Source organism: Sinocyclocheilus anshuiensis, unplaced genomic scaffold (assembly GCF_001515605.1).
Source record: "Sinocyclocheilus anshuiensis isolate Anshui unplaced genomic scaffold, SAMN03320099.WGS_v1.1 scaffold708, whole genome shotgun sequence".
NCBI classification, from domain to species: Eukaryota; Metazoa; Chordata; class Actinopteri; order Cypriniformes; family Cyprinidae; genus Sinocyclocheilus; species Sinocyclocheilus anshuiensis.
In genome coordinates, this window is record NW_015555881.1 from 1,276,752 (window position 1) to 1,301,489 (window position 24,738).

The 24,738-nt window shown below is 35.3% G+C and overlaps 1 protein-coding gene across 1 annotated transcript in view; it reads left to right on the forward strand.

Moving 5' to 3' along the window:
• The window catches only part of LOC107675779 (neurogenic locus notch homolog protein 1-like), a 35,853-nt gene extending 12,292 nt beyond the window's left edge, over positions 1-23,561 (forward strand). Inside the window, exons 6-34 of the mRNA XM_016470237.1 lie at positions 1,090-1,212; positions 1,310-1,543; positions 2,423-2,578; positions 2,658-2,843; positions 2,923-3,036; positions 3,146-3,259; positions 4,385-4,618; positions 4,706-4,816; positions 7,649-7,987; positions 8,876-8,989; positions 10,304-10,423; positions 10,509-10,661; positions 11,806-12,034; positions 12,186-12,387; positions 12,669-12,822; positions 13,690-13,874; positions 14,233-14,365; positions 14,462-14,719; positions 15,512-15,624; positions 15,732-16,303; positions 16,932-17,345; positions 17,455-17,603; positions 18,429-18,639; positions 19,540-19,621; positions 19,713-19,875; positions 19,957-20,255; positions 21,140-21,287; positions 21,408-21,505; positions 22,275-23,561. Of these exons, the coding sequence (XP_016325723.1) occupies positions 1,090-1,212; positions 1,310-1,543; positions 2,423-2,578; positions 2,658-2,843; positions 2,923-3,036; positions 3,146-3,259; positions 4,385-4,618; positions 4,706-4,816; positions 7,649-7,987; positions 8,876-8,989; positions 10,304-10,423; positions 10,509-10,661; positions 11,806-12,034; positions 12,186-12,387; positions 12,669-12,822; positions 13,690-13,874; positions 14,233-14,365; positions 14,462-14,719; positions 15,512-15,624; positions 15,732-16,303; positions 16,932-17,345; positions 17,455-17,603; positions 18,429-18,639; positions 19,540-19,621; positions 19,713-19,875; positions 19,957-20,255; positions 21,140-21,287; positions 21,408-21,505; positions 22,275-23,471 (6,605 nt within the window). The 3' untranslated portion in view covers positions 23,472-23,561. The remainder of the gene's footprint in view (positions 1-1,089; positions 1,213-1,309; positions 1,544-2,422; positions 2,579-2,657; positions 2,844-2,922; positions 3,037-3,145; positions 3,260-4,384; positions 4,619-4,705; positions 4,817-7,648; positions 7,988-8,875; positions 8,990-10,303; positions 10,424-10,508; positions 10,662-11,805; positions 12,035-12,185; positions 12,388-12,668; positions 12,823-13,689; positions 13,875-14,232; positions 14,366-14,461; positions 14,720-15,511; positions 15,625-15,731; positions 16,304-16,931; positions 17,346-17,454; positions 17,604-18,428; positions 18,640-19,539; positions 19,622-19,712; positions 19,876-19,956; positions 20,256-21,139; positions 21,288-21,407; positions 21,506-22,274) is intronic.
• The last annotated feature ends 1,177 nt before the right edge of the window (positions 23,562-24,738 follow it).

The window sequence follows — 24,738 nt, forward strand, 5'->3', positions numbered from 1 at the left end:
GTAGGAAATTTACAAAATATCTTCATGGAACATGATCTTTACTTAATATCCTAATGATTTTTGGCATAAAATAATTTTGACCCATACAATGTATTTTTGGCTATTGCTACAAATATACCCCAGCGACTTAAGACTGCTTTTGTGCTGCAGGGTCACATTTATGAATGAATGAATACATAAATAAATGCATTTTATAAATAAATGAATATTGAAATATTTTTAATTAATAATTTTAACAAATGAATGAATCATTTTATGAATAAATACATATTATAAATGAAAACATTTTATAACATGTTTTCATTTATAAAAATGAAGAAAATTTATAAATTTGTATGAATGAATAATGAATGAATGAATGAATAAAATTATGAATGAAATTTTTTTTATAAATGAATACTTTTTATGAATGAATAAATATTTTTTGTGACTGAATGAATGAAGTAATATTTTTATGAATGAATAAATAAATAATTTATAAATGAATGTATGAATAAATACAAAATTTTGAATGAATAAATAAATGTTTATAAATGAATGAATGAAGAAATAATTTTTATAAACTAATGAATGAATGAATAAATATTTTTTATAAATGAATAAATAAATATTTTTTAATAAATGAATGAATTGATAAATGAATAAACGCATTTCCTATAAATGAATGAATGAATGAATAAATAAATCAGCTTACAAATAATTTTTATCAATGAATATGAATTAATGAAAAAAGAAATGAATGAACAAATAAATAACTTTTAACAATTTTGAATTTAGATTACACTTCAGTTTAGTTAATTTTATTGGCATTATTTATACTAATATTATTTATAAAATTGTTTTTTATTTAATTTCTGTCTGCAAAAACAACAGCTTTTGTTGCAGCATATATTACTAACCCTGCATATGCACGGTTATTCATTAACAGTTTGTCTGGATGCAGCACTTTTTTTTTTTTGTCTTAGTTTATATTTCATCTCAATGAGTGACCTAGATGACTCAGTTACTCACTCGAGCACATCAACATACTCCGTGTAAGGCCTCAGACTCTTTGATGTGTATTGAACGTGAATCATTTGTCTCTCGCAGGGTTCACAGGTCAGACGTGTGAGCATAACGTTGACGACTGCACCCAGCATGCCTGTGAGAATGGAGGCAGGTGCATCGACAGCGTAAACACCTACAACTGCCACTGCGACAAACACTGGACCGGTACTACTTTTTGTACTCCACAATAGTAATGATAATAAAGTGTAATAAATATTTAGCATGCACTTCACATGTGACCTCTGACCCCCTCCTCCTTCAGGTCAGTACTGTACGGAGGACGTGGACGAGTGCGAGCTCTCTCCTAACGCTTGTCAGAACGGAGGAACGTGTCACAACACCATCGGCGGCTTTCACTGCGTGTGTGTGAACGGCTGGACGGGCAACGACTGCAGCGAGAACATCGACGACTGCGCCAGCGCCGCCTGCTCACAGGGTGCCACCTGCCACGATCGAGTCGCGTCTTTCTTCTGCGAGTGTCCACACGGACGCACAGGTACGTGTGCTTTCTAATTTAATTTGTTTATATACCAGTGTTACTTTATATACTGTTAAAGTTTTTTGATTTGTAACTTTTTATTTGTAAATTTTCATTTCAGTTTTAGTCATTTAGCTTTTTTTTATTTCAGTTTGTTTTAGTCATTTTTATACCTCTACTTATTTTATTTAATTTTCATTTCAACTTATTCTTATTTTATTTTAGTTGCCGAGGCAACATTTCTACATTTCAAGTTTTATGAGTTTAAATTTTTAATCTCAGATTTTATCTTTTTTTATTTTAATTAAGTTCAGTTTTGTTTATTTCACTTATCTCTATGTAAACAATTGTTATTTTTATATTTTATTTTATGTGCATTATATATGTTTCAGTTGCATTTCATTTCATTTGTGTATGAAAACGATAGCTTTTATATTTTTTATATTTTACCTTTTTTTTGTTAAATTAAATTTTATTATTCTGTTTTAGTTAAGTTCAGTTTAGTTATTATATATAGCTATTATTTATATTTCAGTTGTTTCATTTCTGTCTATAAAACCAAAAGCTTTTATTTTTTATATATTTTTTTACATTTTATTTTATTATTTTGTTTTAGTTAAGTTCATTTTAGTTTATTTTATGGACATTGTTTATAATTCAATTACGAAAACAATAGCTTTTGTTATTTAGCATACGTAAATATGAATATTTTAGTTTAGTTCCGTTTAGTTAGTTTTATGGGCATTATTTATACTTAAATTGCATTTTATTTCATGTCTGTCTATGAAAAACATATCTTTTATATATTTTCATTTTATTCCAGCTTAATTTCAGTAACCAAAACCAATTGTTAACAGTTTTAGTTTCAGTTAACAATAACAAAATTGTTATCCACAGGTCTTCTGTGTCACCTTGACGATGCCTGCATCAGTAATCCGTGTCAGAAAGGCTCAAACTGCGACACGAACCCGGTGAGCGGAAAAGCCATCTGCACCTGTCCGCCTGGGTACACGGGATCGGCTTGCAACCAAGACATTGACGAGTGCTCGCTTGGTAAGTATAGAACATGATAGATTAGAAAGAATATAAAATGCAGAACGACTTTTGCATTACAGTACTGTTTGCATTTCAGGCGCAAACCCGTGTGAGCATGGCGGACGGTGTCTCAACACTAAAGGCTCCTTCCAGTGCAAGTGTCTCCAAGGTTATGAAGGCCCACGCTGCGAAATGGATGTCAACGAGTGCAAGTCAAACCCCTGCCAGAACGACGCCACCTGCCTCGACCAGATCGGTGGATTCCACTGCATCTGCATGCCAGGTATGAGTCTTTGACCACTGACCTGCATCAGAAGCGCATCATTACTGTGGTCTGACGGATGGATTGTTTTGGTGTGTAGGTTACGAGGGTGTGTTTTGTCAAATAAACACCGATGACTGCGCATCACAGCCTTGCCTCAACAATGGAAAATGCATTGACAAGATCAACTCGTTCCACTGCGAATGCCCCAAAGGTGACTACGGCATTATCATTTTTTAGAGATCTGAACATAAAATCTAGCAATGAAGATGCATTGTGGGTGAGCAGTCAAATTAAACATGGCATGCTTTTTTTCCCTGCAGGGTTCTCTGGGAATCTGTGTCAGGTGGATGTGGACGAGTGCGCCAGCACACCGTGTAAAAATGGCGCTAAATGCACAGACGGGCCGAACAAATACACCTGTGAATGCACTCCAGGTACACATTTTCATGTCATATTCTGCACTTCTACATTTGTTTTCTCCCCTGAAGACCATTTATAATATTAGCTGTGATATTTTCTTGCACCAAAAACATTTTCACATTAGGTTTGGTTCAAATATTCCACTTGTTTTCTGAACCTTTAGATTTTAGAATGTGTTTTTGTAACTCTATCTTATTTATCTTCTATTATATATTTATTAATATTTTGAATTCGATTTCATTTTTAGTTTTCATTTTAGCTTAAGTTTGTCATTTTGTTTTTAAGTATTTCTTTATTACTAAATATTGTAGAAACTTAATTTGCTGTAAAGTTGCTTTGCAATGATTTGTATCGTGAAAAGCGCTATACAAATAAACTTGAATTGAATTGAATTGAATTATGATTCTTAAGTAATACCTTAATTTATTTTTATAGTAATTTTCATAATTTAACTTATTTTATATCAGTTAGTTGCCAAGGCAGCATTTCTAAACTCCGTTAGAATTTAAGTTTTAAAAATCGAATATTTTATTTTATTTTGCTTTATTTTGTTTAATTGTATTTATTTTATTTGTTTTAATTTCATTTTATTAATTGATTTTATCTTATTTGTATTTTTTTCTGTTATTTTATCTTAATTTATTTAATCTTATTTTATTTTAACTTTTTTTTGTTGTATTTTATTTTATTTTTTATTTTATTTATTTTCATTTAATCTCTTTTTTTTTTATCACCAAAAAAGATTTTCACAATATTCCACATTATTTCGGATCCTTAGAATTGTTATTGTAACTCAGTCTTATTTCGAAGGCTGCACCCTTTGGAGGTCGCATTTGTTGGCCGCGTACGTCATCGAAGATGTCTCATTTCAGAAAAGCAACTGCTATAAAACCAATGAGCATAAATTACTGTAATTTCTTCCTTACTTTGGAATGTAATGGTTACTTTTTTGAAATGAGGCTGCCATAGTGATGTATGTGGCCTCCAGAGGGTGCAGCCTTCGAAATGAGACACAACCTGTAAATAATTCCATATGTAAATTGCCTGTATTATGATTGGCTAACATCTTCGCATATGAAATGAGCGTCACTGACAACATTCTAAATTTGCAATGTGGCTTTTCAAATGTATTTCTGCAGGGTTTGCTGGCGCTCACTGTGAGCTGGACATAAACGAGTGTGCGTCGAGCCCTTGTCATTACGGCGTGTGTCGGGACGGTGTGGCCACTTTTACCTGTGATTGTCGCCCCGGATACACCGGCCGCCTGTGCGAGACCAACATAAACGAGTGCTTGAGCCAACCCTGCCGAAACAGAGGCACCTGCCAGGACCGAGAGAACGCATACACCTGTACCTGCCCTAAAGGAACCACAGGTAACACATGCACGCACATAAAAACACTTGTGTGAAATATAACGGTGGATTTATGATGACATAATCATGTCGTGATTGCGTCCGCAGGAATGAACTGCGAGATTAACATTGACGACTGCAAGAGTAAACCGTGTGACTACGGAAAGTGCATCGACAAGATCAACGGCTACGAGTGTGTGTGTGAACCCGGATACACAGGTGAGTCAGAGCAGCATCTGTGTGTGTGTGAGAGAACAGGTGAACAGGTGGCCAGCGAAGGGGTGAACAGGTGGCTAGCGAAGTGCAGAGCTTGTGTATCAGATATCAGATATGACTCGGGACAGAGACTGCCTTTCCCAACTGGGACACACACTCACACAGGTGTGCTTTACCTTAATGCCACGGCCCGACCGATCACAAGACTGACCCTTTGTATGCTGCATTTAAGGAAAAGATACAATAGGCCCTGCTATACTGTGAATATAGGACAGCAGCAGGAGGACTTTCACAATTTAGCATGGCATCAAGTGCCTTTAAGGACACAATTTAAAACAAAACTTTATTTTATTAAGGGCTGATATTGCCCACAATCTTGTTTTCAAATTAGAATGCAAAGCAGAAACAGTAGTTTTTATATGCATTAACACACAAATTAAAAAAATTAATTAAGCTAATTAATTTAGCTCATGCTGTTGTTTGTCCCAATATTGCAACTTTATTTTATTAAGCAATGATATTGCCCACAATCCTTTATGCCACATAAGTGGAGGACAGTTTTCAACCTCAGTTTTATGACTTTTTCTACTAAAATAACACTGAATGCAAAGCCAAAACAGCAGTCTTTATATGCATGAACATAAAAGTTAATAAAGAATTTGAACTAATTTAGCTATATGCTAATGTTTGAGTGCAAACGGTAAGCATATGCAACATAAAACACTTTTTCTTGCTGTTTTTTTTTTTGTGTATATATAGTATTTTTGTCATTTAAGTGCCTTATTATTTGTAAGTTTTGCTATATACAGCTTTTATATTGCCCATAATCCTTTGCGCTATATAAGAAGGCGAGGACAGTTTTTTGAGCTTTTCTCAACCTCAATTTTACAACTTTTTCTAATAAAATACCACTGAATGCAAAGCTGAAACAGCTTTTTTATATGCATGAATCTAAAAGAGTTAAGTAATAAAGAATTTTGAGCTAATTAAATTGGCTAGATGCTAATATTTGCATGCAGAGAAAAAAAAACATAATTTCTTAGCCTAGTATGTCCCGATATTGTCATACTTAAATCTTTAAGTGGCTAAGGGCTCATATTGCCCACAATCCTTTGTGCACATAAGAGGTGGAAAGTTCACTTTTTAAACATCATTTTTATTTCTTTGTATGTATGTTTTCCAGCATGTTTTTTGCTGCATATAGATTATTTAGCACAGCCTCAAATGCCTTGTTTGCTATATTATAAAATTATTTAAAAAAAATAGTCCCTAAAATGTAAACCAAGGTTAATAGTAAGCAGTCTATGGGTGCTGCAAGTGAACAGGTTTTTTTAAGTATGACCTGAACACTTTTTGAGCAGCATTATATGTATTGTAGTAAGTATTATACTCTTGTTTAGCGGGTGTGAGAGAGAAATTGCAATAAAGTCCCACTGTTGTAAGAGAATCAAACAGTTACCCATTACTCTACAGAGGAGGGGTGTGTGTGTGTGTGGAGGGGGTAATTGTTGGTCGGCCGTCTGTGAAATAGGGTCTGTCCTTTTGTATCTGCAAACAGCCCTCTGTAGGACCTGCCCTCCCCCCAGCGAGTGTGTGAGGGGTGTGTGAGCGGGTCTGAAAGACAGAGAGAAAGGACGAATGAAAGAGCACAAGAGGGTGGAGGAAATCCTTTGTGCATTTGGAGCAGGGCTGGAGATTTGGGTTGGGGCCCACACACACAAACACACACACACAAAGGCAGACAAAGAACAAGAGGTCAACACAAATCTGAGTCCCAAGGAACATTCCTTTACTATGCAATTTAACTTATAAATAGTTATACGTCTCAAACTTCTGCTTAGATCACTGTAGACTTTGGAGAGCATCATATATGATAAATGCAGATGGTCAGTGAGGAAAATGATTGACAGGCTTTTCTCAACATATGTGAATGTGATATAAATCAAATATATGGCCTTTCAGTTGTTTATTATTATGATGATAATGTGATATTGACCTTAGAAACAACCTAACATCAATTTGAACCTCCTTTACTGTCTTAAATGAGGTCAGAATTGGTCATATTTCCTCAATTATTTCATCAATCTTACTCATTTGTGTGTGTGTGTGTGTGTGTGTATATTAAAATAAAATAATTAAAAAAAACTTTACATTTATTTAAAAAGGTGCATATATTATCTTTAAATATTTATATATATATATATATATATATATATTAAATAAATGAATATTAATAGAGTACTTTTATTATTTTAGTAGTTATTATTATTGTTATCACTTTATTGTTATTTTAAATAAATGCCGTTCCTTTAAACATCTATTAATCAAAACAATCTTTTTAAAAATGTGTCATGATTTCGGCAAAAATTTGAAACAGCACAACTGATTTCCACATTGATAATCATAAATGTTTCTTGAGCAGCAAATCAGCATATTAGAATGATTTCTGAAGGATCATGTGACAGTGAAGACTGGAGTAATGATGCTGAAAATACAGCTTTGATCACAGAAATAAATTATATTTTAAAATATATTCGTATAGTAAACAGTTCTTTTTAAATTCTAATAATGTTTCACAATATTACTGTTTTTACTGTATTTATGATCAAATAAATGCAGCCTTGGTGAGCATAAAGGACTTATTTCAAAAACAATTAAAAAAAAAAAATCATACTCGCGTAACTAAGGCTTTCATAATCAAATCACGTCCATCCTATATTATTTCCCACTGATTATTCAGTTGCACTCACATATGTCACATTTCAGAAGGTAACAGCGAATTGCATTTCTCTCGTCTTTTCCTCACATTTTTATATGTATTGTTATTCCTCACAGGCTCAATGTGTAACATCAACATTGACGACTGCGCATTAAACCCGTGTCACAACGGCGGCACCTGCATCGACGGCGTCAACAGCTTCACCTGCCTCTGTCCGGAGGGTTTCCGTGACGCCACCTGCCTCTCCAAACACGACGAGTGCTCCAGCAACCCTTGTATCCATGGCAACTGCCTGGACCAGATCAACAGCTACAGATGCATGTGCGAGGCCGGCTGGACGGGACGCAACTGCGACATCAACATCAACGAGTGTTTGTCCAACCCGTGCGTGAACGGAGGCACCTGTAAGGACATGACCAGCGGCTACGTGTGCACCTGCAGAGCCGGCTTCAGTGGTAAGATGCTGTGTCCCAGTTCACATACTATACTTCCTAAGTAGTATGGAAGATTAGGTCTAATGCGTTTGCATATTATTTACGGTGGATTTTCAAAGTATGCATGCTTTTTGGGCTGATGCTGCACAAAATCCTTTGCAGTACATATGGGAGGAGTTTGGGATGGTTCACATTCAACCATCTTAAATTTTATGAACTTTTTATACTAAAAATCGCATTAAATGCAAAGTCGACATAGCTGTTTTTAGATTTTGAACCTAAAAGTGAAGTAATAATGAAATTATTCATATGAAACGCATAACACTTACATGCAAATGGCAACAGAGTGTGTGCACAATTTTATGCACATTTTTAAAAATGTAGTTAGTATGCTTAAATTTTGCTGTAAAATTAAAGTATAATAATAAAATGCAATCTAATAATGTCAAAATAATAATTTGAAATAAAATAATATATTTTATTTTAATATTAATAATATTTCCGGTGGACTTTGACGTATGCATGCATGCTTTTAAAGCTAAAAATAATAAAATAAAATAAAAATGTTCAATAGATTTATTCAAATAAAATAAATCTTAGTGTAAGACTACAAAAGAATTAGTGACAGTTAACTTTAAACCTTCTTCAATTTTCTACACTTTTTCTACTAAAAATAGCATTGACTGCAAAGCCAAAAGAGATGTTTTTTTTATGTGTGAACATAAACTTTGCACAATATAATTCGCTTACAATTACTGTTACTCAATTTTATAACAGAGTAAACATAGTGTGCCACAATGCTGTCGTACTGTAATGCTACACACCCAAAAGCATGTATTTCCCCTTTTGTTTGTTTATTTTTGCATTTAGTGTAGCTAATGATTTGACTCTGTGTTTTCTTGCGTTTAGGTCCCAACTGCCAGACAAATATTAACGAGTGTGCGTCCAACCCCTGCCTAAACCAGGGCACCTGCATCGACGATGTGGCCGGATTCAAGTGCAACTGCATGCTGCCTTACACCGGTACAAACATGAACACACACACACACACATAACAGCCATTGTACAGCTGGTTCTTGTTTTGAAACGGCAAGCTTTGCAGAGGTGTGTGAAAAAATGTCAGGGGACGAGAAATAACTGTGTCGAGGGTGGCTACTCAAATAGGTCCATTTCCTGTTTGGCCCCTTCCTGTTTGCTGTTGAGGCAAAGAATTGACAATAGAAGGAAACGCCAAGTGACTTCCTTCTTCGGCTGGTTACCGTAGAAACAGATAAGGAAGTGCCTGCAGGAACTGAGCTGGAAAAATGAGGCAGTAGAAGAGCGAGACTGAAATAACAAAGAAAGAAACTTCTGCGCCGAATCAACAGGGTTTTCTGCACTGATTTTGAGGAAAAACCTGCAGAATTCTGGGTGGATTTAAACATGCTCAAATGTGTATTACACTTATATTGGTAGCAGAAAACATACTCAAATTAGTCAAAATATTTAAAGGGGTCATATGATGCGATTTCAAGTTTTCCTTTCTCTTTGGAGTGTTACAAGCTGATTGTGCATAGATAAGATCCCTGAAGTTGCAAAGACTAAAGTCTCAAAACCAAAGAGATATTCTTTATCAAAGTTAAGACTCTGCCACGCCCCCCTAAAATGGCTCGTTCTAACACGCCCCCACATATCTACCTCACTATGTGGAAAAAAGCATCATATGACCCCTTTAATAAACAAACATTCAGGGGGTGTACAGTATGCTTTTGCAGTGTTTTCCTGCCTGTATCAGTGTAATGTTTGTATCATGTATACCAGTGGTTCTCAACCTCACTGCAGATATTTTTTACAACTTAAAAGTATGTGAAGCTCAATTTTAGAGTAACTTTAACAAATAAGCACAAGTCAACCTGCCATATCAAACAAGACATCAAAGGACTGCATATAAACTACTGTACGGATCCATTCAGAATTGCTAAACATTCTGAATGTGAGAAAACTCAGCGATCTGAAGGCGGCTCGACATCATCAGTGAACAGTTCCTCTGTCAGAACAAGGTCTATCTGTGTTTGGAGCGTCTGATGCCCATATGCACATAAACACCACTGATCCTCACAAACTTCTCCAAAACACACTTCTTCAGCGAGCATCTGTTATAAAACACTCGCTGTACATTAATTTTGACAACTACATGAATATACAGAACTGTGTTCAAGCAGAAATATGATGTTTTAGTGATCAGTGCGCCAAGAGCGCACATACACGGGTGGATTTAAGTTTAGTTGACGACAATAACCCTAGCCTGTATGTAACTTTTGCATCAGTTTTGATGCTTTCTCAATGTGTGCATTTCAGGCGAGGTGTGTGAGAGCGTTTTGGCTCCCTGCACTCAGCGTCCATGTAAGAACGGAGGCGTTTGTCGCGAATCGGAGGATTTTCAGAGCTTCTCTTGCACTTGTCCTGCTGGATGGCAAGGTAAGAGTGTGTGTGTGAGTTCATGTGTCTTTCACATTCTCTACATGTCATGATCTTCTTCATAACCGCTGTCGTCTCACTACAGGTCAGACGTGTGAGGTGGACATTAACGAGTGTGTGAGGAATCCTTGCACTAATGGAGGAGTGTGTGAGAACCTGCGTGGAGGATATAAGTGCCGCTGCATCCCCGGATTCAGTGGAGATCTGTGCCAGAACGATATTGACGACTGCGCGCCAAGTAAGACACGCACAAACCTAGACAGCATTTCTGGGCATCATAGAACATTAGATGGTGCTTTTGATGCCCTGTAATGCTGTCTACATAGGCAGCTCGCAAGGTTTTAAAACAGACATTGTTTTAAAGGACTATTATACAAGAATAAAATAAAAGAATAAACTATTATATGTGGTTTTTAAATCACTCTGTGATGTTTTATGCTCTCTTTTAATTGAATTTGTTTTCCTCATTTTAATATGCTTTATACATTTGTATTACTAAAGCAATGCAAATAAAGCAAAATAACAAGCAAATAATAAAATAAAATAATGTAAAAAATAAAAAGTAATAAAAAACAAAGTTAAATAAAATTCTGTAAAATAAAATTTTACAATTGATAGCAGAAGTGCAAATGATAAAAATAAACGTAAAAAAGTCAATTAAAAAATGTGAAAAAAAATTAACAGAAAATTGAAATGAAGTAGTTTTATTTTAGAAATAAAATATTGAATGTCTTTTATACTGTTTTAATAATACAAATGTAAAATAAAGCAATATAACAGGTGCGAATGCTAAAATAAAAATTAATTAATGTAAAACATTAAAAATGAAATGAATTAGAAATAAAAAAAAAATAAAAAAAGAAAATTAAATAAAATGCAGTGTTATTAAAAAAATGTAATGTGCTTTATTTGCACTGCTTTAGTCATACAAATGTACAATAAAGTAAAATAACAAGCACAAATTGTAAAATAAAATTAATGTAAAAACAGTAAATGAAATTAAATGAATAAAAAATGTTATATTAAATTAAAAAAATTAAAACAAAAATGAAAACAGAAAATTAAATAAAATGCAGTTTTATTTTAAAAGTGAAATATTTAATGTGCTTTATTTGCACCATTTTAGTAATTCAAATGGTACAATAAAGTAAAATAAAAAAAGTGCAAATGATAAAATAAAAATAAATGAATGTGAATTAAATTAACAATTAATTAAAAAATAAAATAAATTAAATGTCATTTTATTTTAAAAATAAAATATTTCATGCAAATCAACAAATAGAATAGATTATGTGGTAACATTCCTTAATAAACAAGAGATTATTAAAATACTGAATAAAAAGACTGAATATGGCAGTAATTGAAATTATTCTCTCTCTCAGATCCGTGCAGTAACGGCGGTGTGTGTCAGGACCGTGTGAACGGCTTTGTGTGTGTGTGTTTGGCTGGTTTCCGTGGTGAGCGCTGTGCAGAGGACATAGACGAGTGTGTGAGCGCCCCCTGCCGAAACAGAGGGAACTGCACCGACTGCGTCAACAGCTACACCTGCAGCTGCCCTGTAGGATTCAGCGGCATCAACTGTGAGATCAACACACCCGACTGCACTGAGAGGTACTTGCACGACACTTTTTCAAATGCATTTTAAATTCATGTTATTTTTTTTTGCATTTTAAATTTAAAACGTATTTTAAAATGAAAATGCATTGAATTCTTTTTCATTTGCATACTGGCAATCTCAATCTGTGTTGTTTCTCCTCACCAGCTCGTGTTTTAATGGAGGAACATGTGTGGACAGCATAAACTCGTTCTCATGCGTGTGTTTGCCGGGATTCACCGGGAATTACTGCCAGCATGACGTTAACGAGTGCGACTCGCGGCCGTGCCAAAACGGAGGCACATGTCAGGACGGATACGGCACCTACAAATGCACCTGCCCACACGGATACACCGGACTCAACTGCCAGGTACACAAACACACGCTGTTTTTCCTCTCTAAACAACAGAAATCTGTAAATTAATGTACAGGAATATATATACATTTATATAAGTAGTGTATATAGTTATATAATTATTTTTATCTTTTATTTTATTTATTTATATACAAAAGAATGTATATTTTTTAAATATTATATAAATATTATATTTAGTGATTTTTTTTTTTTATTTCTTTATTTTTTAGTAGTATATTTTCATGATATAGATATATTTGGTACATGTTTTATTTCCTGACGCTTGTGTGTTTCAGAGTCTGGTGCGCTGGTGTGACTCGGCCCCCTGTAAGAACGGTGGCTCATGTTGGCAGCAGGGGGCGTCCTTCACCTGCCAGTGTGCCAGCGGCTGGACCGGCATCTACTGTGACGTCCCCAGTGTCAGCTGTGAGGTCGCCGCCAGGCAGCAAGGTAACGATCACTAATAATAAGATTACTATTTTTCTACTGATGTTGTAACTTAATTAACTGCAGGGGTTGATGAAAAGCTAATAATGAATTGAATCATAAAAATGTCAAATTAAAATGATTAAATAATTTTAAAAAATCAGCATTCATAAATGAATAAATAAATGTAAATTATGAATAAAAAAATTAAATTCAATATTTTTTACCAGCATGTCATGTGACCATTAATTGACTGTTATTAAATTATTGTTATTCAATTATTGAAATATTAATGTAAAATATCAGTGAGAAAGTTTGAGAATGCCTGTTTTAAAATATATTAAATGTTAGATAACAGATAAAAAAGTAATATATTTTATTTAACAAGTTGAGATTTTTAAATCAAAATTATTACATTTTTTATTACTTTCGTCAATATTTGTAATTTCTGACAAATTAATAAATAAATGAAAATAACAAAAAATAAGTATAAAAAAACCTAAAATAAATAATGCATTTACATAAAATAAATATACATTTTAAAAAGTGTGACCATTGACTGACATTCGAGAACCACAAACATGCAAATGTGTTGTTAAATTAATGTTAACTTAAAATTTCAGGGTTACATTAAGTATATATTTTAGGTGAAAAGAATTCAACTGACAAAAAAGTTTGGGAATCTCGGTTTTAAATTATATTACATATTAGATAACATATAAAAAGTAATTTTTTGACCAAAAATTGAAAAATATTTAACACTTATGGCGATATTTGTAATTTCGACCCTGGTTAGACTGTGTATTTTCTCCTAGCATGCAAACAAGCGAAAAATGTTCTGCTTTTTAAAAATGTTTACCACTTTGACATGCTGTGTCTCCTTTTATTCAGGAGTGTCTGTGACTGTTCTGTGTCGTAACGCGGGTCAGTGTGTTGACGTGGGTAACACACACCTGTGCAGATGTCAGGCCGGATATACAGGCAGCTACTGTCAGGAGCAGGTGGACGAGTGCATGCCGAACCCCTGCCAGAACGGAGCCACCTGCACCGATTACCTGGGAGGATACAGCTGTGAGGTATAAAAACACACACACACACACACACACCTGTACATCATCAGTGCTGACCAGATTACTTACAAATTGTAGTCCGTTACTGATTCCAAATTACATGACAAAAATTGTATGTAATGTAATCCATTACATTACACATTTTAGGTAATATAATCGGATTACTTTTAGATTACTTGTGACCCAACTCATTTATCACATTGATAATATGATAAAATGAGATTGTATTGCATTACATTTTAATTATAATACAAGTACTTCATTTTTGGAATCTGATTACATAATCCAGATTACATGTAATCAGTTACTACCCAGCACTGTACATCATCATTATACGAGTCTAACGTCTGTTTCTCTCCTTCAGTGCGTTCCTGGATATCACGGAGTCAACTGCAGCAAGGAGATAAATGAGTGTCTGTCTCAACCCTGTCAGAACGGAGGAACCTGCATCGACCTCATCAACGCGTACAAATGCTCCTGTCCACGGGGAACACAAGGTATGGACTCATTCACACGCTCACAAACACTGGATTCATCACTTCATTCTTGAGCTGGTGAATCATTTTGATTGTTTTCTCCTGGCGTGTTTGCAGGCGTTCACTGTGAGATTGATGTCGATGACTGTTCCCCGGTCGTGGATCCGTTAACCGGCGAGCCGCGCTGTTTTAACGGCGGCCGCTGCGAGGACCGTGTGGGAGGTTACGGCTGCGTGTGTCCGGCTGGTTTTGTGGGCGAGCGCTGCGAGGGCGACGTCAACGAGTGCCTGTCTGACCCCTGTGACCCCAACGGATCCTACAACTGCGTACAGCTCATCAACGACTTCCGCTGCGAGTGCCGTACAGGATACACTGGTACCAACACACGCATTTGACACACTCCAGTTGCAGTGAAAATAAACATATATCAGTGAATATGACTAATATAAATACAGCGAACACTAGATCATTTACTGTTAGTGAATCACAAGCAAAAAGAAGAAATTAGGCTATATTTAGCCTTAAAAAATATAAATAAATAAATGAATAAAAAAATAAAACAAAATAAATCTTTTACATGAAAATGAAAATTTTAAGGATTTTAGTTTAATGGCAATTAAGCTTATTTCTCTCTCAAATTCTTATTACTTTAATGCTGAAAAAATCTCATTAGTGTAAAACAGTAATAAAAAGAAAATAATCCTGTCCAGACTTTATTTATTGAATTATTGATTGATTGATTAACTGATTTATTGTCCTCGTACTTATTATTATTATTATTATTATTATTATTATATTATATTACTTTATTATTATTATACTATTATTATTATTATTATAGTATTATACCTTACATTATAACTATACTTCATTTTATACTTCACAGGTATAATTTAAAATGTAAACATTTTTATTTATTAATTTTATTGATAGAGTTATTCTAAGTATACGTAGAATTATACTTTACAGATATACTTTACAATTTAAACTTATTTTATTTTATTTCATTCAGTAAAACAAAAACTATGATAAAGTGTACTTAGAATTGTACTTATTTATTATATTTAAAAAAAAATTATTTATTGCATTCTGAGGGGTGAAATATGACCCAGAGATTTTAGTGAAAATTTTTTTAGTTTAAATTTTTTTATTTTTTTTTATTCACAGGTAAGCGTTGTGAAACTGTGTTCAATGGTTGCAAGGACACACCATGCAAAAATGGAGGAACGTGTGCTGTAGCGAGTAACACCAAACACGGATACATCTGCAAGTGTCAGCCGGTGAGTAAAAACACACATCTGTGATTCACACCATTAGTGCTTGAGCACTGATGGATCAGTTTAGAAACACCTTTAAGTGCACTTTCTAACCTTTGGGTCTCTCTCAGGGTTACTCTGGCTCCTCCTGCGAATATGACGCCCAGTCCTGCGGCTCTCTGCACTGTCGTAACGGTGCTACCTGCGTCTCGGGACACCTGAGTCCCCGCTGTCTCTGCCTGCCGGGCTTCAGCGGACACGAGTGCCAAACACGCATGGACTCGCCCTGCCTCAATAACCCCTGCTACAACGGCGGCACCTGCCAACCCATCAACGACGCCCCGTTCTTCCGCTGCTCCTGCCCCACCAACTTCAACGGACTCCTCTGCCACATCCTTGACTACTCCTTCAAAGGAGGGCAGGGCCGAGACATCGCCCCGCCACCGGAGGTGGAGATCCGATGTGAAATCGCTCAGTGCGAAGGCAGGGGCGGAAATGCCATCTGTGATACCCAGTGTAACAATCACGAGTGCGGATGGGACGGCGGCGACTGCTCTCTGAATTTCGACGACCCGTGGCAGAACTGTAGCGCCGCCCTGCAGTGCTGGAGGTACTTCAACGACGGGAAATGCGACGAGCAGTGCGCCAATGCTGGCTGCCTGTATGATGGCTTCGACTGCCAAAGACTGGAGGGGCAGTGCAAGTAAGTGAAATGTATTTATTTTTCTTTTAATTTAATTATTTAACTATATATTTTTATTTATATTCTTTATTTGTATTACTGCTTTACTTTGTATTTACAGTTCATTTATATATAATATAAAATTTAAACTTTAATTTTATTATTACTCATTTTGTTTTATTTTTGCTGTTTTATTTATTTATACATTTTTTAAAATGTTTTATTAATTTTTCTATTGCTTTATCATTAAGGGCCAATTTTAAACTGTGAAAAATATATTCTAATAGAAAAATATGAAAAATAATAATAATAAAATGTTCCTTACAACATCAAGGCTGTCATAAGTTTTATTTTAGTATTATTTATAATACTAATATTATATTATTAACTAATATTTATTTAATGTTTATTTAATAGGTTTTATTTATTTATTTACATTTATTTATCATGAAGGACTAATTTTAAAATGCACCTTAATGGAAAAATCCAAATAAATATTATGATGATGATGATGATAATAATAATATTAAAAAATAGCAACATTTCACACATGCATATAGAGAAACCAGTGTAAAATTTGCCATTAATTTAGTTTTTTAACCTCTCCTTCAACTTCCTCCTCAATCTCTCTCTCTCTCTCTCTCTTCAGTCCGCTGTATGATCAGTACTGTAGAGATCACTATGCGGATGGTCACTGCGATCAGGGCTGTAATAACGCCGAGTGTGAATGGGACGGTCTGGACTGCGCCGATGACGTTCCTCAGAAACTGGCTGTGGGAAGTCTGGTTCTAGTGGTCCACATCCCACCGGATGAACTTCACAACCGCTCCTCGTCTTTCCTCCGCGAGCTGAGCGGACTGCTGCATACCAACGTGGTGTTCCGCCGCGACGCTAACGGAGACCCGCTCATTTTCCCGTACTACGGCAACGAGCACGAGCTGAGCAAACACAAGCGCTCTGATTGGACGGACCCGGCTCAGCTGCTGCAGCGCGCCAGGAGGAGCCTGACGGTGTTCATGAAGCCCCGCCTACGACGGGAACTGGATCAAATGGAGATCAAAGGGTGAGTGAAATCAAATCACTGTTAAATCTGAACAAATGAATGCAACTAATGATACAGTATAATAGTGCTTTAGATTTGTGATGATGACGTTTCCATGTTTGTGTTGCAGGTCCATCGTCTATCTAGAGATTGACAACCGTCAGTGTTATCAGCAGTCTGACGAGTGTTTCCAGAGCGCGACAGATGTGGCGGCTTTCCTCGGAGCGCTGGCCTCTAGCGGGAATCTCAATGTTCCTTACATCATCGAGGCCGTCACAAGTGAGTGCCACATTTATGCCAAAATCTGTGCTTTATTATTATTTATGTTCTTTTACAGTATTTATTAATATTTTGAAAAAGTTAGTAATTTTGTTATGCACTTGTGATTTTTATTCTTTTTTTAAACATTCATAATTGGGAATAATTTATTTTTATTTCAGTTTTGTTTGTCATTTTAGTACTTTTGTACAACTCACTTATTTCAACATTTCCAATTTTCATTCACATTTTCATGTAATATTTATATTTTATTTTATTTCACCTTTAATTTTCAGTTTCAATTTTATTTTGTCATTTTAATGTACGTTTTGTCTTTTTAGTTTTATATTTCTATTTAAGTTTAGTTTTATTTCCGTTTTAGTCATTTTAATACATAGAGAGAGAGAGAGAGAGAGAGAGAGATTTAAATTGTTTTTATTTCAGTTTTGGTGATTTTAGTACTTAAACTCATTTTATTTCAATTAGTTTTCAAGCAACATTTCAATTATTTTTTTATTTTAGTTTTTCATCAAATATTCATATTTTATTTTAGCTTTCAGATTCATTTTAATTTTTAGTTTTTTTCATTGTCTTTTTATTCTTTTTTTTATATATATATTTCTATATAGCTTTAAATTATTATTTCAGTTTTAGGTTTAGCCATTTTAGTATTTAAACTCATTTATTTCGGTTAGTGTCCAAGCAACATTTCTAATTTTTGATATTGTGTTGTATTTCTGCTTCATTTTATTTACCGAAAATGATTGAACAATTTTAGATTTATTTAACTATCACACTGAAACATACTCTACACAGCCCTACATTAATAACTGTATCTGTGCGCAGGTGAGGACGCCCCTTCAAAGACAGGAGAGATGTACCCTGTGTTCCTGGTGCTGCTGGCGCTAGCGGTTCTGGCGCTGGCCACTGTGGGCGTCGTGGTCTCCAGGAAGAGGAAGAGGGAACATGGGCAGCTTTGGTTCCCAGAGGGATTTAAAGTAACAGAACCCAAAAAGAAACGAAGAGAACCAGTCGGAGAGGATTCTGTTGGACTCAAGTGAGTGTGTGACACTGGTTAAAGAGACAAATATTAGATGAAAAACGTAAACAAAACATAAATTCAAAATGTTGCCTTAGCAGCTAACTGAAATAAGTTTAAGTTGAGGTACTAAAATTACTAAAACTAAAATAAATAAATAAATAAAGCTAAATGAAATATTAATAATAAAATGACTAAAGAACATAACAAAATGACTAAAACTAAAGTTTAAATGAAAATTGAAAATATTCTATTCAAAATATCAATAAATACTATAAAAAGTATATTAATAATACTAAAATAATGCTGTGCATAATTCATTAAAAAATTATAACATATTATAATATAGTGCAAGTTATATAAGTTATAATATAATGTAATATAATATCATGTAACTGACTTTAGCTGAAATATGACTCTGTTATTGTCTTTTTGCATCGACAAACTATTTTCCTGTTTGACATTGTAAAGCTGCTTTGACACAGCCAGTATTGTATAAAGCACTATACAAATAAAGTTGACTTGACTGGCTGAATGTAATGAATTTATTCACTAATGCATGTCTTTCATATAAGTGTGAGTGACTTTATAATGCAGTTTAATAATGTATATTTAATGTATAAAAATATATAACAGTTAAAGGGACCATGTGATATTTTTGTAAAAAGTTATATTTTGCAGCTAAACTTATGTGCCGTGTCATTTTAGTATTATTCACAATATATACTATTATTTTTAATTGGCTTTAATTTTAATTCATTTAATAAATTTAAGTTTTGTTTAAGTTAAGTTTGTTTCTTGTTTTTTTAAGTTTAAGTTTTGGTACTATTCGTTTGTGTTTTTTTCTTTCTTGCACGTAACCGTTTTGCACCTTTATGACTCACATTAATGACAACATACAACTTTGCATCCCATCAGGCCTCTGAAAAACTCTGACAGCTCTCTGATGGATGAACAACTGAGCGAATGGGCAGAAGACGACACGGCTAAACGATTCCAGGTGAGTCTTAAAACATTGTACGCTGTCTGTGTAAAGTTCTATCCAGTGTTTAACCCCAGATGGATGTGTAACCGTGTGTATTTGTGTGTAGTTTGAGGAGCAGTCCATTCTGGACATGAGCGGTCAGCTGGATCACCGGCAGTGGACGCAGCAGCACCTGGACGCCGCTGACCTGCGTCTGAACTCTATGGCTCCGACTCCACCGCAGGGCGAGATCGAGAACGACTGCATGGACGTCAACGTCCGCGGGCCTGGTGAGCGCTTACACCTTTACCATCACTTACTGATGACAGCTCTGGAGTTTTCTTTAAAACTCTCCTCGGTTTCTCTCGTAGATGGTTTCACTCCACTGATGATCGCGTCGTGCAGCGGCGGCGGTCTCGAGAACGAAAACGTTGAGGGAGAAGACGATCCCTCCGCTGATGTCATGTGCGACTTCATCTACAACGGGGCCAACCTGCACAATCAGACGGACCGGACCGGCGAGACCGCGCTGCACCTGGCTGCCCGCTACGCCCGCTCAGACGCGGCCAAACGCCTGCTGGAGTCGTGCGCCGACGCTAACGTTCAGGATAACATGGGCCGCACGCCTCTCCACGCCGCTGTTGCTGCTGATGCACAGGGAGTCTTCCAGGTAAATGAGAAAAATACCGATTATATTCAGCTTATCATGATTCAGGAGGGTCTGAACTAAATTAATTTGTGTGAAAGCAACAACAGCTACATGATAAAAGATGTTATTAATATTATTATTAGTAATGATGGTAGTAGTATATGTTATTAATAACAATGTGTTTGTTTTATTATTAAAATGTTTTGTTTTTTTATTTCAATTTTAATATTATAAAATAATATTTAATCTTATGTTATTGTTAACTATATTAAAAATAATTTTGGTAAATGAAATAAAGTTGAAATAAAATCAAATATAACATGTTCGGAAATTTAAACGTACACGGAAATGAAAAATGTTCCCTTGGCACACTAAAGTGACTCAATTTAAAACTTTAATAATAATAATAATAATAAAGGAATATGAGCTAACAAGACTAAATAGAAATATTTCTAACAAAAGCTAATACGTTTAATATATTAAATGTATATTTAATGTATTCATATTAAAATATATAATGTATATTTAATGTATAATATAAATAAAAGAGAAATATTAAAAAATTATAAAAATGACAAAAGCATGTAACAGAAGTACTAAAAATGTTAAATAAAATTAAAATAAAAAGCAAATTGTAAATATAACTGCTTTAAATAATGCTAAAATAACACTGCACATAATACATTAAAACAATTAAGTTCTCCCTTTAAATCTGTGTGACTTTTATATTGCAATTTAATAATATATTTAATGTATAAATGTATATTTAATATGTAAAATTTATATTTAATGTATAATATAATTAATTTTGTGTACATTTTGTATTTCTACCATGTAATTTTATGTTTTTTAGCTGCCCTTGGTTGTTGCATAATTTTGAAACTTTGCTTTGTGTTTGGAAACAGATTCTCATTCGGAACCGAGCGACGGATCTGGACGCCCGCATGCATGATGGAACGACGCCGCTGATCCTGGCCACCCGATTGGCTGTCGAGGGAATGGTGGAAGATCTCATTAACTGCCATGCAGATCCCAATGCTATTGATGATTCTGGTATGAATACAAACAAACATTGTATGCGCAACCAAATCTATCAAAACACCTTTCATTGGTAGTTATTTTGAAGATGCATGGCTGTCCACGCTAACTCGCTCTGTTTTTATGTGTGTGTAGGTAAATCGGCTCTTCACTGGGCGGCTGCAGTTAATAATGTGGATGCTGCTATCGTTCTTCTGAAGAATGGAGCGAATAAAGACCTACAGAATAACAAGGTGGGTTTGTGCATCAGAGTGTTTACAGTAAAATAAAATTGTGTCAATGAGTTTATAATTAAAAATTAAAACTGTTATTTTGAATTATTCCACATTAAAATGTGTTTATGTAGCCATGTTGTTTTAGTATTATTGTAGTTTCTATTAATATTTTGAAATGGTTTTTGTTTTTATATTTTAAGTTTTCATTTCAACTTTTTGTTTAATTTTTAGTTATGTTATGTGCATTTTTTAATTAATATTTGTTTAATTTCTTTTTTATTTCTTATTTAATTTTTATTCATTTCCAGTTTTTTTTCATTTAGTTGGCAAGGAAACATTAGTTTTTCATCTAATATGTTACATTAAACATAAAAATTAAAACCGCATTGTGCATGATTCATCAGTGTAAATTATTCTAAATTAAAATTGTAATAACCTGTTTGTTTTTATAGCAGTTTTATTTTAGCATCATTTATATAGTTATTATAGTTTTTACTAATGTATTTAATAATATTTATTTTTAAATTTTAAATGTTCTTTTTAACTTTTTAATTTTATGTGCATATTTATTAGTTTTTGGTTATTTTTTTAATATTTAGGTTTAATTAATTTTTTTATTTCAGTTTTAGTTTTATTTATTTCCAATTGGTAATTTTAGTGCTTCATCTTAAACTTAGTTGGTTACCAAGGCAACATTTTTAATTTATGTTTAGTTTGTTCTAATATTTATATTTGATTTCACCTTTATTTCAGTTAGCAAAAATATTAACGATAATATGGTTTGCAGGAGGAGACACCACTTTTCCTGGCCGCTCGTGAGGGAAGTTACGAAACCGCTAAAGTCCTTCTTGATCACTTGGCCAACCGTGAGATCACGGATCACCTAGACCAGCTTCCACGCGACATCGCGCAGGAGCGCATGCACCACGACATCGTCCGTCTGTTAGAAGAATACAGCCTGGTCCAGAGTCCCACGCTGCCCTTATCGCCCCCTCTCTGCTCGCCGAACACCTACCTAGGCATCAAACCCAGCCCGGGCGGTGCCAACAACACGGCCAAGAAGGCACGGAAAGCGGGCGGTAAAGGCGTAGGAGGGAAGGACAGCGGAAAAGACATGAGAATGAAAAAGAAAAAGAGTGGAGAGGGCAAAAATGGAGGCATTATTGAAGTGGGCATCCTCTCGCCAGTCGATTCGCTGGAGTCACCGCACGGTTACCTGTCGGACGTCTCGTCTCCGCCCATGATGACATCACCATTTCAACAGTCCCCGCCCATCACTTTAAATCAACTCCAAGGGTTGGCTGACTCCCACATGGGTGGAGCTCTTCAGAGTTTAGGGAAGCAGTTTGACTCCGCCCCTCCTCCTCGCTTATCCCATCTGCCAGTGCCTAACAATGGAGGCGGAGCTCAAACGGCGGCGTGCGATTGGCTGCAAAGAGTGCAGCACCAGCAACAGCAGGCAGGCTTCACAACCCTGATACCCACAATGCTCTCTGCCACCAATATGCCACAGGTCATGGGCTATCCCACAATGCAAAGCAGCCACCTCGGCGCCCCGTCGCACATGATTCCCAACCACGCCCACCAGAATATGCCACACATGCAGCACCAAAACAGCACCACCTCCGGCCACGCCCTCTCTCATCACTTCCTAGGTGACCTAAGTGGGCTGGATCTTCAGTCCGGCTCAGGACACGCCCCCATCCAGACCATCCTATCACAGGAGAGCCAGCGCATGGCTCCGCCCATTTCTAGCACGCAGTTTCTGACTCCGCCTTCTCAACATAGCTATTCCAACCCTATGGACAACACGCCCAGTCACCAGCCACAGATTCCCGACCACCCGTTCCTCACACCCTCCCCTGGATCTCCCGACCAATGGTCAAGCTCGTCTCCACATTCCAACGTGTCTGATTGGTCAGAGGGTATCTCAAGCCCGCCCACTAGTATGCAGATGAACCATATCCCAGAGGCCTTCAAGTAGGCGGTGCATTGAGAAGCTAAACTGAATAGACAATTTGATATTAATGATAAGAACTCTTTTTATTGATTTTTGTATTTATTTATATGCGTATTGGACTACAGATATAAGATTTTTTTAATTTATACTGCATTTTATTTTTATTTTGACCATTAACTGTTCTGAAAATAATTTAGAAAAATATGATGCTGCCAGAATTTTTTTGTTTTTGTTTTTAATTAAAATTTCAGTATTAATTAGATTTATATGGTCCTTTTTACCAAACCATAAATTTTCTGTGAACAAAAAATGTAGAAAAGAGTCTTAATATTGTGATTTTATTGTATGACACACGTGCACGCATACACGCTGACATGCCTCTGCACACGTCTGTTTGTGTTTTTACATGAAAGAGAGCCGATTACGGCTGATTTATGCTATGTTACCGAGTATCGTCTGTAGACACTGTTCTGAGTTCATTTTGAACCCAAATCCTTTTCCCATGGTACCCTGCTTCAGGTGTTTTGGGGAGCTTTTCGTATGTAGCGTAGTGTTCACTGTTATTTATTGCCTGCTGTAGACATGTAGGACATATTATGACATGTAGATGAGTTTGTGTGTGTGTGTGTGTGAGAGAGGAGAGAGAGGGAGAGAGAGAAGAGACAGGTGTGTGTGTGTGAGAGAGAGAGAAAGAAGAAACAGGTGTGTGTGAGAGAGAGAGAGAGAGAGAGAGAGAGAAGAGACAGGTGTGTGTGTGTCGCAGTGTGATGGCATCATCTGTGTTCATGAGGTGTGATTGTGGCTTTCCAGACATGTTTATTAAATGCAGATCAAATGTTTTAATGATGACATGAAAAAGACTGACTTGTAAAAAAAGTATTTTGTTCAATGATTTTGTAAAGTGACTTTTCTTGACAATAAAGGACACCGTTTGGTGACATTACTTTCACTTGTGTTGTCAGACTTGATTTGCCTTCAAAATATTAATGTGAATGGCAAAAAAGCATAACTATTATTATTTCTTAAACTATTGTTTGAAAGATTTTTTGAATGTTTTTGAAGTCTATTTATGCTCACCAAGGCAGTATTTATTTGATCAAAAACAGAGTAAAAACTGCAATTTAATCATTAGTTTTCTATTTGCAATTTATTCCTGTGATCAAAACTGAATTTTCAGCATAATTACTTCAGTCTTCAGTGTTGTATGATCCTTCAGAAATCATTCTAATATGCTGATTTGCTCTAATTTGCTCAAGAAACATGAAAGGAACATCCTACTATATATTTATTG